Consider the following 14,427-nt stretch of genomic DNA (forward strand, 5'->3'; position numbering starts at 1 on the left):
CGATCCCTTTACCACTATACGCTATTTTAGTGTGTAATATTTAGGGTATTTATTTTGTTGGCCTCGACAACCACCAAATTTTGGCGCCGTTGCCGGTGATTGGTTTATTTTTAATCAATTTGTTTCTCTATGCCCAGATCTCAGCGTACATGTGACTTGATTTACAACCCAGAAATTGAAGAAGAAGCAAGGCGTTTGGCGAAGGAAAAGCGGATTGAACGTGGTCAAACATCTAATCCTCACGGGGATCCGGAGGTTGAACCCGCTTCATCAAGTGACACGGAACCCAATTCTAGTATCGACCCTCACCAAGAAATTCCCGAAACACCACCCCTAAAACAAAATCCACCCATTATTGAACCAATTGCAATGGCGGACGGAGGATAAGTTCCCGAAAGAACTTTGAGGAAAATGATGGAAACCGATGTTACACAAACTCCAACTGGTATCAATTATCCAGTTTTGGAAGGAGGTTCGGAATTGAAGTCAAGTTTAGTCCATCACCTCCCAATTTTTCATAGATTTGAGAATGAAGACCCTCATAAGCACTTGAAGATGTTCCACATTATTTGCACTAGTATGAAGCCACAAGGGTCAACCGATGACCAAATCAAGCTAAGGGCATTCCCCTTTTCATTGGCCGATAGAACAAAAGATTAGCTATTCTATCTTCCACCGGGGTCAATCAACTCATGGACCGACATGGCAAGAGATTTTCTTGACAAGTTCTATCCCGCTTCACGAGTCTCAAGTATTAGAAATGAGATTTGTGGAATCCGCCAAGGTCAAAATGAGACTTTTCATGATTATTGGGAGAGAGGTTCAACAACTTATGCTATAGTTGCCCACAACACCAAATTCCGGAACAACTCCTCATTCAACACTTCTATGAGGGATTGTTGCCAATGGAGAGAAAACTAGTTGATGCCTCAAGTGGTGGTGATGTCTTTAGTAAAACTCCACAACAAACAAGAAAACTTTTCAAAATCATAGCCGCGAATTTTCAACATTTTGGCCCGCGCCAAGATATGAAAAGAGACACACAACACAAAGTCAATGAAGTGGGAACATCAAACCTAGAGTATCAAATCAAAGATTTAACCTCCGTTGTCCAAAAGCTAGCCATGGGACAAACTCCACAAGTGATGGTTTGTGGAATATGTGCAACAATGGGACATCCTACGGATATGTGTCCCATCCTTCAAGAAGATGCGAAACATGTAAATGCCACGGGAGAATTCCAAAATTACCAAAACAAGCCATACGGTTACCAAAATGCTTACAATTCAAGTTGGAAGCCAAATCCCAATATGAGCTACAACCCAAGACCATTGCCTCAAAATGCATTGGTTAGACCTTCCTACCCACCACCACAACCTCACTACCAACATCCACAACCACACTATCAATCCAAACCGCATCCTCCACATCATCATCAACAACCTCCTCAATCCCAACCAAGTAGCTCCGGAATGTCTCTTGAAGACATTGTCAAATCCTTAGCCGCTAGTACCCAACAATTCCAAAAAGAGACAAGAACTAGTATCTCCAACATTGAAGCACAAATGGGAGATATAGTTACATCTATAAGCAAGTTGGAGTCCCGTGGCAAACTACCTTCTCAAACCGAAAAGAACCCAAATGTTAATGTGGTGACCTTGAGAAGTGGTAAACAAACCGGAGAAAGTAGTTCGAAGAAGAAGTCAATGGAAGAGGAGGAAGAAATAGAGGTCACTCCCATTGAGGATCCCATTGTTAATAGCGCTACACAAGTCGGAGTCCCAAAGAAGACTACCCCTCTAGTGACACCAACCACCACTCAACCGCCATTCCCCTCCCGACTTGCAACTTCGAAAAAGAACATGGAGGAGAAAGAGATTTTGGACACCTTTCGAAAGGTGGAAGTAAACATCCCTCTACTTGATGCAATCAAGCAAATCCCTAGGTATGCAAAGTTTTTGAAAGAACTTTGTACCAACAAGAGGAAGTTGAAGGGAAATGAGAAAATTTCGATGAATGAAAACGCATCCGCGGTTTTACAAAGGAAACTTCCACCCAAATGCAAAGATCCCGAAATGTTTATGGTTCCTTGCAAGATTGGGGATGTAACTTTTAGTAGTGCCATGCTTGATCTTGGTGCTTCTATTAATGTCATGCCGTATTCAGTGTATGAATCTTTGAATGTTGGGCCCTTAAGTGAAACCGGTGTCATAATCTCTCTTGCGGATAAATCAAGTGTCTTCCCTAGAGGTGTTCTAGAAGATGTTTTGGTGAAAGTGAATCAATTGGTCTTTCCGGCGGATTTCTATGTAATTGATCTAGATGAGCAAGTATCCTCCAAATCAGCTCTAATCTTACTTGGGAGACCATTTTTGAAGACGATCGATGTGTATGCGGGAAGTTTGACAATGGAGTTTGATGGTGAAACAATAAGTTTTAATATTTATGATGTCATGAGATATCCTAGTGATGTTTCATCTTTGTACTTTGTTGATGTTGTTGAGCCAATAACCCATGAATTGTTCGATTTGTCTAATAGTGACGTGTTGGAAATGGTTTTAAGCAAAGGGTTTGATTGTGGGAAGCTAGCTGAACAAATGAAGCGTTATTCTTTGGATCCGAAGATTGAGAAGTTGGTCAATAATTTGGAGGTGAAGAAATCTACAAGATTCGATGTCAAGCAAATTGAGTTGCCCCCGACCCACACGAAGTTGTCACCATCCCTTATTCAACCACCCGAATTGGAATTGAAGGTCCTCCCCCAACACTTAAAGTATTCTTATTTAGGAAAGAATGAAACCCTTCCGGTTATTATTTCAACTCACTTAACCGAATGTGAAGAAGAGCAACTCCTTAAGGTGTTGAAGGAACATAAAGAAGTAATGGGTTGGACGATCGCGGATATCAAGGGATTGAGTCCCTCCACTTGCATGCACAAAATTTTGATGCAGGAGGAATGCAAGCCAAGCCGGGACGCACAAAGGAGGTTGAACCCACCAATGATGGAAGTCGTCAAGAAAGAGATTTTGAAGCTCCTTCATGCGGGAATGATCTATCCAATCTCGAATAGCAAGTGGGTGAGCCCGGTGCAAGTTGTTCCAAAGAAGACGGGAATCACGGTGGTCGAGAACAACAAAGGTATGATGGTCCCCACCCGTGTGCAAAACGGGTGGAGAGTATGTATTGACTACCGCAAACTCAATGAAAGCACGAGAAAAGATCATTTCGCATTACATTTCATTGACCAAATGTTAGAAAGGTTGGCCGGGAAATCACATTATTGTTGTCTCGACGGGTATTCCGGTTTTCACCAAATCCCGGTGGCGCCGGAAGACCAAGAAAAGACAACTTTTACATGTCCATTTGGCACTTTCGCATACCGTAGAATGCCATTTGGATTATGTAATTCTCCGGCCATTTTCCAAGGTTGTATGGTTAGTATCTTTTCGGAATATGTTGAAAATATAATTGAAGTTTTCATGGACGATTTTACGGTATATGACAACTCCTTTCAAGAGCGTTTGACCAATCTCACCAAAATTTTGAAAACATGCATTGAAACAAATTTGGTTTTAAACTTTGAAAAATTCCATTTTATGGTGAGTAAAGGTATTATTTTGGGTCACATTGTGTCATATAAAGGAATTGAGGTGGATAAGGCCAAGATTGATGTTATTCAAAGCTTACCTTACTCGACTTGTGTTCGGGAAGTTCGTTCTTTTTTGGGCCATGCAGGTTTCTACCGACGATTCATCAAGGAATTTTCAAAGATAACAAGACCAATGTGCCAACTCTTGCAAAAGAAGGTCGATTTCGAGTTCAATGAGGCGTGCAAAGAAGCTTTCGACAAGCTCAAGGAATTGCTTACATCCGCCCCCATCATACAAGCACCAAATTGGGATCTCCCCTTCGAGATCATATGTGATGCAAGCAATTATGCTATTGGCGTCGTTTTGGGTCAAAAGAATGGAAGAGCCTCCCATGTGATCTATTAAGCATCAAGGACACTAGACAATTCTCAAAGCAACTACACTACCACGGAGAAGGAGCTATTGGCCATAGTGTTCGCTTTGGAGAAGTTTAGGCAATACCTACTTGGTACCAAAGTCATAGTGTATTCGGATCATGCGGCTCTCAAGTACTTGATGACAAAGAAAGATGCAAAGCCAAGACTCATCTGGTGGATCTTATTGTTACAAGAATTTGACTTGGAGATTCGTGACAAGAGTGGATGCGAGAACCTTGTTGCCGACCACTTAAGCCGGATCACTTCAAATGAAACCCCCCTCCCGTTGCGGGACGAATTTCCGGATGAGCATCTCTTTTCCCTTATTCAATCTACTCCTTGGTATGCCGATATCGTTAACTTTTTGGTCACAAAAAGGTATCCCGACATATTCTCACGTGCTCAAAAAGACAAGCTCAAAAGTGATGCAAAATACTATGTGTGGGATGAACCTTATTTGTGGAAACATTGTCCCGATCAAATCATTAGGCGATGAGCATCAATCAATTTTGCAATTTTGTCATGAATTTGCTTGTGGGGGACACTTCGGACCTAGCCGGACCTTGAGAAAGGTCCTTGAGTGTGGACAATTTTGGCCAACCATGTCACGCGATTGTTACTTGTTTTGCAAAAGTTGTGAACGGTGCCAAAGGACTGGAAACATTTCACAAAAAAATCAAATGCCACAAAATCCAATCATTGTTTGTGAAAATTTTTGACATATGGGGGATTGATTTCATGGGCCCATTTCCCGTTTCGTTTGGCAACGTTTACATCTTGCTCGCGGTTGACTATGTTTCTAAGTGGGTTGAGGCCAAAGCCACAAGATCGGATGATGCCAAAACAGTTATCGACTTTTTAAGATCTAATGTCTTTGTGAGGTTTGGTGTGCCTTGGGTATTGATCAGTGATCGAGGGACACATTTCTGCAACAAGATGATGGAGGCTTTATTGAATAAGTACAACGTGACCCATCGTGTTTCAACCGCCTACCACCCTCAAACAAACGGTCAAGCGGAAGATTCAAATCATGAGGTGAAGAGCATTCTATAGAAAATAGTGAATCCGACAAGGAAGGATTGGAGTTTAAGGCTTGATGATGCCTTATGGGCCTATCGGACCGCTTACAAGACCCCGATAGGAATGTCCCCATTTAGGTTGGTTTTTGGAAAGCCATGTCATCTACCCGTCGAATTAGAGCATCGTGCATTTTAGGCGGTCAAGAAATGTAATTACAATACTGATGAGGTGGGGAGGCATAGGAAGCTTCAACTCCAAGAGCTAGAAGAATTGAGAAACGACTCCTATGAAAACTCAAGAATTTACAAGGAGAAAACGAAGCTCTTCCATGACAAGTCCATCACCCGGAAGCATTTTGAACCGGGGCACAGGTCTTACTATACCATTCACGATTGAAGTTATTTCCAGGCAAGCTAAGGTCAAGATGGATTGGACCTTTTGTTGTGATAAAGACCTTTGACCATGGGGCGGTGGAAATTCAAAGTGAAAAGACGGGACAAATTTTCAAAGTCAATGGGCACCGGTTGAAGCCATTCTATGAAGGTTTCAATGCTAATGCTCTTGAAATCATCCATTTGGATGTCCCGAGGTGTTGAAGCAAGCAAGGAAGACGTCTCGCCAAAGATGTTAAAGATGGGCATTTTTGGAAAGCATTATGCTTTCATCTTTTTCTAAATCCAAATAAATCATTTTAAAATAGCGTTTTCGGGATTTTGAAAGTAAATTTTTGAAAGGTTTCACCCTTCATTCCCCGTTTTATTCCAATTTTGTCGAAAATTTTGAAACCGGGCCTTACGGGGATCTTTTTGAGCTAAAAATCAAGTTAAGTGGAAAATCTCATTTTTTTGAAGTGCAGGAAGGGCCCACGGCCCGCGTGAGAAACATGAAGAAAGGCTCCCGGCCCGCGTAGCTCAAAGGTACAAATGTCGTTCAGTTCCCGCGACCTCTACGCGGCCCGAGCTGTACCCGCGTGAAGGTTCAGAGAGTTCGGGAGTTTTTGAGCAACTAGACGCGACCAGCCCGCGGCCTGCGCCTTGCCCGCGTGGGTGTTCGAGCACTTAGAGATTTTTTGGACCATTCAATTCCCGCGGCCTCTACGCGGCCCGAGCTGTACCCGCGTGAAGGTTCAGAAGCGATCAGGGTTTATCGAGTGGCTAGACGCGGCCAGCACGCGGCCCGCGCCCTACGCGCGTGTTGGTCGATTGACTGAATTTTTAAGCTGTTGACTCGTCTGACTTTATTTGACCAGGAGATTTAACGAGTTGACCAAACATTGACCGGGTTTGACCTCTATTGACCAAAGATTAAACATCCCTTTCACTCTTCTTCTTCATTCTAACCCTACACAACCTCACCATTCTCTCTCACACTCTCAAGAACACCAAAACCCACTTCTCACAAAAATCCAATTTCCCGGAGTTCTACCGGTCGGAATCTCGTCAAACCACCGCCATTCTCTCCCATTTTCCAAGCTCTACAAACCCCACCCAAAATCCGGTCCGATCTGTGGTCGGAATTCCGGGCGCCACCACAAACCCACCGCCGACTTCTTTCGCATTTTTCGGCCAACTCCGGCCACCATTGGAGATTCCGAGCACGGGGTTTTGTCTCTCTCCTCAATGGCTTTCTAACCATACCAATCTTTCCCCAAAAACTCACGAAAAATTTCTGTCCAATTCCGGGTGCCGCCATTCTAGTCGCCGGAAAGTCATCTTGAAGCTCGTTTGTGGGGTTGTTTTAGCGATTCAAGCGTCAAATACGGAGCAAAATCATAAGCTTGGGGTGTGTCTTAGAGAATCTCTTTGGTGGCTCTCATTCTGCTTCCACCAATTGTCCCGGGTTTAAGCAAATTGGGTACCCTCGTTCCTTTAACTTGATTATTTGTTTGTTAAATACCCGTTTGTTGTTGGAATTGTATAGTCACACGTGTGGTATTTGGTGTGATTTGAAGATTATTATTGTCAACTTATTGTCCCGAGTCAATGTCTAAGCATGCCAAAGTCGGACCTAGTTCATCTAAGGGTGGGTCGAAAGGCAAATCCAATGACCCCCCATTTCGTTTGTTGAATCGTGACGACTGCAAAACATATGACTTTCTTGTTTCCAACAAGCGCAAGGTCAAATCAACCAAGTTTCTCCATCGAGAGTCTTTTGAAACTCTCGGAGTGCTTGAGGGAGTTCAAGCACTTTTTAACAACATTGGTTGGGGTCAGTTTCTTCATAATCGTGCAGCAACCTACGTTGATCCGACTTTGGAATTCCTCTCCACATTCCGCGCTGAAGACAATATGAGCACCATCACCTTCCAAATGTTAGGCGAGAGTAGGTCATTGCCATTTTGGGTCGTCAATGCTTTAATGGGTACCCCTGTGGATCACACTCACTCCCAACAGGATCCTTGGCCCGCCACCTTTAACGAACACTATTTTTGGCAGCAAATCACTCACGAGCCACGATACTCATCATCTTCCTCCAAGGCCTCTTCAATCATTCATCCATGTTTACGCCTGGCCCACCGAGTCCTTACATGCACCATTTTTTCTCGCTCCAAAGTGGGTCAATTTTCCAAAGCTGAATTATTCTTTCTATGGTGCATGACTCGCGAAGACGGACCCAAACTGGATTTTGCCACCTTCTTCTTCACCAAATGCTACAATCTCACCACTATGAACACCGGGGACATTTTCATCGGCGGCTTGATCACACTCATTGCATTTAGGCCCCTACTTCAGCTCCTTCTCTCCACCCTCCCATTTGAAAAGGCGACCGGACCCTCTCGCCTTGACATCCTTGCACTCCGGCGGATGCAAATCATCCGCGAATCAGTCGATGGTCACATTTGGACCCTTGATAATCAACCATACCTCATTCTTCCTCACGAGTATATAGGGTGTTTCGAACCAACCGACCCCGAACAATGGGTCATTCCATCCGACTACCCTCCTCCTGTGGATGATGATGATGACCAGTTTCAGCCTCCACAACATTTTGACCAGCCTCAATATCAGCCACAGCAGCAGGGGGACACGAGATCCCACCATATTTCCCCCCTAATTTCTTCGACCAATTTGCCACAATGTTCTCCACGGTACAACGCATCGACACCCAGACGCAGGAGAACACCAGAGCCATCCAAGATGTGGTAATCCGTGTTGATCGGCTGGAGCAGTCCTCCCCGCCCACTTCCCGCCAGGTCCATGATATGTGGGACTACCACTATCGCCACGGGCATTTCCCGCCACCCGACCCTCTGCTTTAGGTCATTTCCGCCCTTTCCTTAAGCATTGAGGACAATGCTTGTTCTTAAGCTTGGGGTGGGGCATTTCCCTTTTCCTTTTACTTTTTCATGCATTTTTTTAACTAGGTTGCATAACATTTTAGTTTTAAGCTAATTTGCATTCATTTTTTTTATTTTATAAAAACCCAAAAATATTTTATTTTCTTCTTTTCCCCATTTTATTTTTGCATAACATTTAGCTTAGGGCATTAGCATTCATGCATTCTTTTTGTCTGTTTATTCTCACCTCCTTGGACGCCATGGAACAGGTTCATAGTTATTGTATCATTATTGGTCCAGGATCTTGTTGCTATCTCACCCATCGAACCGGGACCACTAGCTGCAGCTTGGGACTTCATACTTGGGATCAGATGCTGGAAGCTTAAAGGGGTAAGTGATCATGGCCAGGTAGTTTCATGAAGAATGATGCATGCAATACTAACGACTGTAGGATATACTATAGCAATGGACGTTTTTAGCCTTGCGGTCAATACCGCCGAGAGGATCACACTTGATCATGTTTGAACTGTTAGGATGAAGCACTGGTGCTTGTCCCCGAGTAGAATCTATCTGGTCTCCTTGCATCACCATATTTTTTTGCGATTTTCTTAGGATTTTAGAGTCTTTTAGTCCACATTTTGGACACTTTCATTATTTTTGAAAAATCACAAGTTTGAAAAGGAGCTTATATTTCTATGCTCCACACATGGTCATTTTTACATTTACACCATTCGGATTATATTGTTACCCTCTCGATTCCACTTACATACTTTTGGGAACCAAATTTTGAGTAAAAAAAAAGTTTTCTTGATAAAAAGCAAAAATTCAATATGTTAGTGCATTACCATCAAGTTAATATTATTATGCAAAAAAAAAAATCCAAGCGGCGATTATCTTAGATGGGTGATTGGTTCAATTATTGAACAAACTTTCCTATATTTTGGTCACCCGACATTTGATATTCATTTATTTAGGTATGTTTTATTGTATATAGATCGAGTTGTTTTTCGCAAATTGGTGATGTTAGGGAGACTGTTGAGTCGGATACTACGGGAGGTTTGGGCCAACAATAAGTGAACTGATTCCTACAACGGTGCCCGAGCGATGAAACCCAATCACATTTGAGAGTGGCCGACAGACATGAGATCACGCAACATTCGTGATAAGAGTGTACACTTAAAGAAGAGCTCCACACGAGCACATCCAGCTGCTTTCTCCCTTCTACAGATGTTCTTCATTGTATGCATGTTCCATTGGGGTCGGGACTAATCATCCTTCCTTACTCACCTAAAGGAGTTGTTATAGTTGTGGTTTATGGTCCCATTGTTATCGGATGAAAAAGTAATGAGATAATAGCAAGATCAATTCTGACCATGTTGACTAACGGTGATCAGGTTCCGCGGTTCTATCCATTCTTTTTATTTTTCATAGGATAGGTCATCACGAGTTCATTTTAGTCTTGTCTTACTTGAGGACAAGTAAGGTTTAAGCTTGGGGTGATTTGATAGCTTCATTTTACTTACTTCTTTTTATAGTTTATTTTAGCACATTTCATTCGCATTTTAGTTAATTTCCATGCATATTTTCCTTTTTGTTATTTTATGACCATTTCGGGTACTTTCTAGTTTCTTGAGCATTATTGCAGATCTTTTTGGAGACTAGCGGAGCGGGATTTTTAGGAGGCGATTGGACTTGAAGGGCAGTGGGGATTTCGTGCTTGATGGCTATGGAGGTGATTCATGGAGTGGGCTTGTCAATTGCTTGAAGGCTTGGAAGATTTGAACTTTAAATTTGCAAGGCGCGGGAGAATTTTCAAGTGTGCGGAGATCGATGATCGGGAGTTTGTGGAAGCTTCGAGTGATTTGGAGAGGCAATTTGGGCTCAAATTAATGAAATATTGAAGAAAAATGGGCTAGAAGTTGATTAGACTCGACCTGGGCCAATTGAATAGTTGTGGGGGCCCAAAACTTGAAGAAGCCCAAAAACTCTGTCATAGACACGCGGCCCGCGTAAGAATCCACGCGGCCCGCGTGGGTTCCTGCAGGGGCAATTTCGGGATTTCATTTGGAGCTCTATATTGGGAAGGTTGGTGTGCCTCTTCAGCCTTATCTTTTACATCCGATTTGGAGGCATTCTCTCTGGAGTTTTGGAGCATTTTGAAGGCCAAGAACCCTCAAGAACTTCACCATTTCACCTCTTAATTCTTGCTAAATGTTTGGTACAATCTTCACTAACTTTGTTTTCTTAAGTTTAGCCATGCTTGGCTAAACAAATCTTGGTTGACTAATGTTGAATCCTTTGAACTTTTGTTGAATATTGAAGAATCCATGAATTTATGTTTGAATCTTTATGAAAATGTTTTGTGTTTTAACATCTTATCATTGCTTGTATGTTTTTATTCATGAGTTTAAATGTGTTAGTGGTGAATAGTTGGCTAATTTCTTGATTAAGTAAAGGATCTTCAAATTAGCAAGCAACAAGTGATTTTTGTGTTAGTTTTACTTCACACAATCATAAAAACATTTTCTCCAACATGGTAGTGGAAGATTTTGACTCCTCTTGGATTTGGTGACTTTTTATTTCTTAATGCTAGTTGACTTTCACTAATTACATGCTTATTGGAATTAGTGACTTTGACTAAGGAAATTGTTATGAGCTTCTCTAACCATTTCAACAACTAAGAAAAGTCTAGGTAATCTCAAGCTCCTTGGATTACTATAGCCAAATTAAGGGTTTAAATCAAGTATTGCACCATTGGATTCTAATAATGTGTTCATCAAAAGTCAAAGTGAGGAAACCTCAAGTCAACCGTCTTTCTCTTATTGATTTTACATCAAACTCTTATTTTTATTGAAATTGTCTAATTAAATCTTAGTTAATTCTAGTTTATTTCAAGTATTTTAAAAGACCAAAACCCCCCATTTTTAATTTATTGTCATTTTACAAATATTTTTACAAAGAGATTTTACATAGAGATTTAAATTGAACCATCTCCGTGGATACGATCCCTTTACCACTATACGCTATTTTAGTGAGTAATATTTAGGGTATTTATTTTGTTGGCCTCGACAACCACCAGGTTTCCACCTGAAAACCCTAGCAGCCACAACTATATAAACCCCCCAATACATGAGGATTTTGGCCCTATGCTATTCTAAAGGAACCATGGCCGATTTCCTCATCTCTTCATCTTCATCCTTTGCATTGAGTGTTTGTGACTCCATTAGAGGTTCAACAATTGGGGCACTAGGCTTTCAGAAGTCAAGATCAAGCAAGGATTGTTCTTGTTATTACAAAATAACAAGTGAGGTAAATTATCTAACCCTAATATATATATATATATATATATATATATATATATATATATATATGAATTTCAAAATTATATATAGTGGATCTAGGGTTATTGCTTTGGTGTTCAAATTTGTATGTTCAATAGAGAAAAACTTAGATCCAAATCAATCAGGGTTGCATGATCACACAGGATTGTAGTTATGCTTATAACCCATCAGTGGTATCAGAGCCAGGTTGTTTTTCTATTGAATTGTTGCAAGAGTGAACTGTCCAAAGTACAAGAAATCGAATTTTTGGCTGTCTGACACATGAACTCGACGAGTTCATGTATGAAATCGACGAGTTGCATGAACTCGACGAGTCCACTTGCCAACTCGACGAGTTGACTCGTCAGTTACCTAAAATTTCGATTTTTTTTATTTGTTTTTTATTTGGATAATTACCATAACTCGTTTTTATTGCCTAAAATCGATTTTTCTGATTGGTAACATGATATCCTCTTCAAAATTAATGGATTTGGTTAAATTTGGATAATATAAGAATATTTTGATTCAAAGATTTAACCTAGTATTTTCATAAGTTTTAAAATACACCCTTTTGGTTTTATAGTTTAAATTTGAAATTAAAGGTTTTGATTTTAGAAATTTAAATGGTTAAACCCTAGTATTTTTTAATAGTTTAAAAATGCACCCACGTGAATTTTATTAATAAAATTAATTAAGTGTTTAATTAAAAGACAATTAATAATTCCATAGATAGGTTTAAATTTAATTAATTAAAAGTTTAATTTAATAAAAAGATTAAACCAACTAGTATTTTAAAAGTTTAAAATACACCCTTATACTATTATAATATTAAAAGTTTAATTTATATATATGCATAAGAAAATGTCAGTCTTACGGCTAGTAGGTCTCATTCACGAAGCTGGTCTATAAGGGGTCTTTAAGAAAGCGGCCTGTATAATGACCGCCATTGGATATACACTCTTACCCACCGCACCCTTGACTAGTGGATGGTCGTTAGCCGAACGGGTAGGATATGACATCAAACTCATTAAAAGTATAATGAATATACAAAGTAACTAAACCTTTTATAAATTTCCAATCTTAGTTACTTTAGGAAAATATGAATTTGATGCTAACCCATGAAATTGCACATTGCACCTTATTGGTCAGTTAGTGGAGCGTGTGTGATTAACCGACACACTAATGTGGACTAATGAAGGATGGCAATGAGTTTCTCGTAAATTATCATTGATCAATGGAGCGCGTGTGGTTATCGGCACATTGATTAGGTGATAAATGACATTGAGAGTGAGTACCAAGCTAATTTGCATGGTTATTCACACCTTGTTTGTCATCCTCGGTATCCCAGTCACAAACTTGAAGGGCATAATTGAGATTAAACATGCCATTGAAAAGTTCAATGAATCTCAAAAGATCTACGAATTTCATTTAAAACCTAATTCGTTTAAAATTTCGTTTTCGTGGTGGAATTGGTAAATCGTCATTTACCTACCTTCAAATAATTTCCAATTGGATTACGGCATCTCTCTTCCGAATTGTGAATTATTGTGTTGGGTCTTAGCCTTAATATTTCATTTGGGTGTTATATTAAGGATTAAATCAACTAACTTGAATTTCTCCCCTTTTGTAGATGTCTAGTTCTGACAACTATGGTCTTCTTTATCCTTTTGGAAAAAGCTTTCCTTCTAAAGATGATCTTCCACGTGTCGATCAAGGTGAAAGACCAATCCCTTATTTGTGCAATGGTGGAACTGGAAATCATACTTCACCTCCTCCACCTCCTCCAGTAATTCTCCCTGACCTATATTTTCGTAGACTTGAAAAGTTCAAGGCCACTCAAGCCCTATTGGCATACAAACATCGAGATGGAAGTACTGTGTGTGTACTCGTTCTGAAGATGAAGTTGCACATTGACAGACTGGGGATGTTAGGTGTCATTTTTCTCGAGGAGGCTAGCTGTTGACTTGGTTCTTCAATCACTTACTGAGTCATATAGTCAGTTCGTTAAGGACTACTATATGACAGACCACGACATGACCCTTATTGATCTGACATATTTGCTAACTGCTACTGAATCATAAATGATTTGGCGCACTGGTAAAGCAAAATTGATTGGAAGATCTACCTCCCAAATTTCCAGGGACATAGGAAATCACAACGTTGATTGTCCAGAAATGATTTCCTCTTCTAAGGGAGAGAAATTGGCCATGGTCAAAAAGTTTGACCATAATTGAAAGGCTGGTTCTGAGATAGTTCCACATGTCACTAAAGAGTCTATTTGTTTTTACTACCAATTGAAGGGACATTGGAAGCGAAGCTGCCTAGATTACCTGAGAGATCTAAGAGATGGTAAAGTCAAATTGATTGACTCTACTTCAGGTAAAGTCCACTATCTAACTCTATTAAGTTCCTGTTTATAGATTCTTAATACATGATGTGAGAAGATTGCATTTTGATGTTTTGTAGGATCGAAGAAAAGGAAGGAAGCTTAAAAGAAGAGTAGGCTGATTTTCATTTGAAGAAATGGATTTCGGTCACATGGTTCAATGATCAGAATTTGGAGTTGCTACTTAGGAGTTATGATAGATTGCTTAGGAATATTTAGTAACATAGTTTTCATTTGTACATGCGTTGTAAGGACAAGTTTTCCTCATTTTATCAGTAAAATAATTTTTTTGATTTTATCTTATTCCTTGCAATGTCATTTATGAAAATTTGTGTTTATATTATTAGCATCATTCAGAATGGATTTGATTCTTAGTTATATCGAATTTGATAGTGTCTTAATTTACCAAATGAGGAGG

At 40.3% G+C, this 14,427-nt stretch overlaps 1 protein-coding gene across 1 annotated transcript; it reads left to right on the forward strand.

Moving 5' to 3' along the window:
* Nucleotides 1–1,565: 1,565 nt before the first annotated feature.
* On the forward strand, nt 1,566–3,995 carry LOC145163670 (uncharacterized). The gene is made up of 3 exons (XM_079082473.1): nt 1,566–2,389; nt 2,468–3,138; nt 3,256–3,995. The coding sequence occupies exons 1-3, from the start codon at nt 1,566–1,568 to the stop codon at nt 3,993–3,995; spliced, it is 2,235 nt and encodes a 744-aa protein (XP_078938599.1).
* Nucleotides 3,996–14,427: the final 10,432 nt, after the last annotated feature.

The sequence above is a fragment of the Lactuca virosa genome, chromosome 3 (genome assembly GCF_052849685.1).
Source record: "Lactuca virosa cultivar CGN04683 chromosome 3, Lactuca_virosa_CGN04683_v6, whole genome shotgun sequence".
In the NCBI taxonomy this organism is placed as follows: domain Eukaryota; kingdom Viridiplantae; phylum Streptophyta; class Magnoliopsida; order Asterales; family Asteraceae; genus Lactuca; species Lactuca virosa.

What these genes read in the sequence shown, in the direction of transcription:
- LOC145163670 (XM_079082473.1), top strand. Translation starts at nt 1,566, where the DNA reads ATGGGAGATATAGTTACATCTATAAGCAAGTTGGAGTCCCGTGGCAAA. An exon ending in TTTTTGAAGACGATCGATGT is followed by an intron (nt 2,390 to 2,467) that starts GTATGCGGGAAG and finishes GAGATATCCTAG; the next exon opens with TGATGTTTCATCTTTGTACT. An exon ending in GGTGGTCGAGAACAACAAAG is followed by an intron (nt 3,139 to 3,255) that starts GTATGATGGTCC and finishes ACCAAATGTTAG; the next exon opens with AAAGGTTGGCCGGGAAATCA.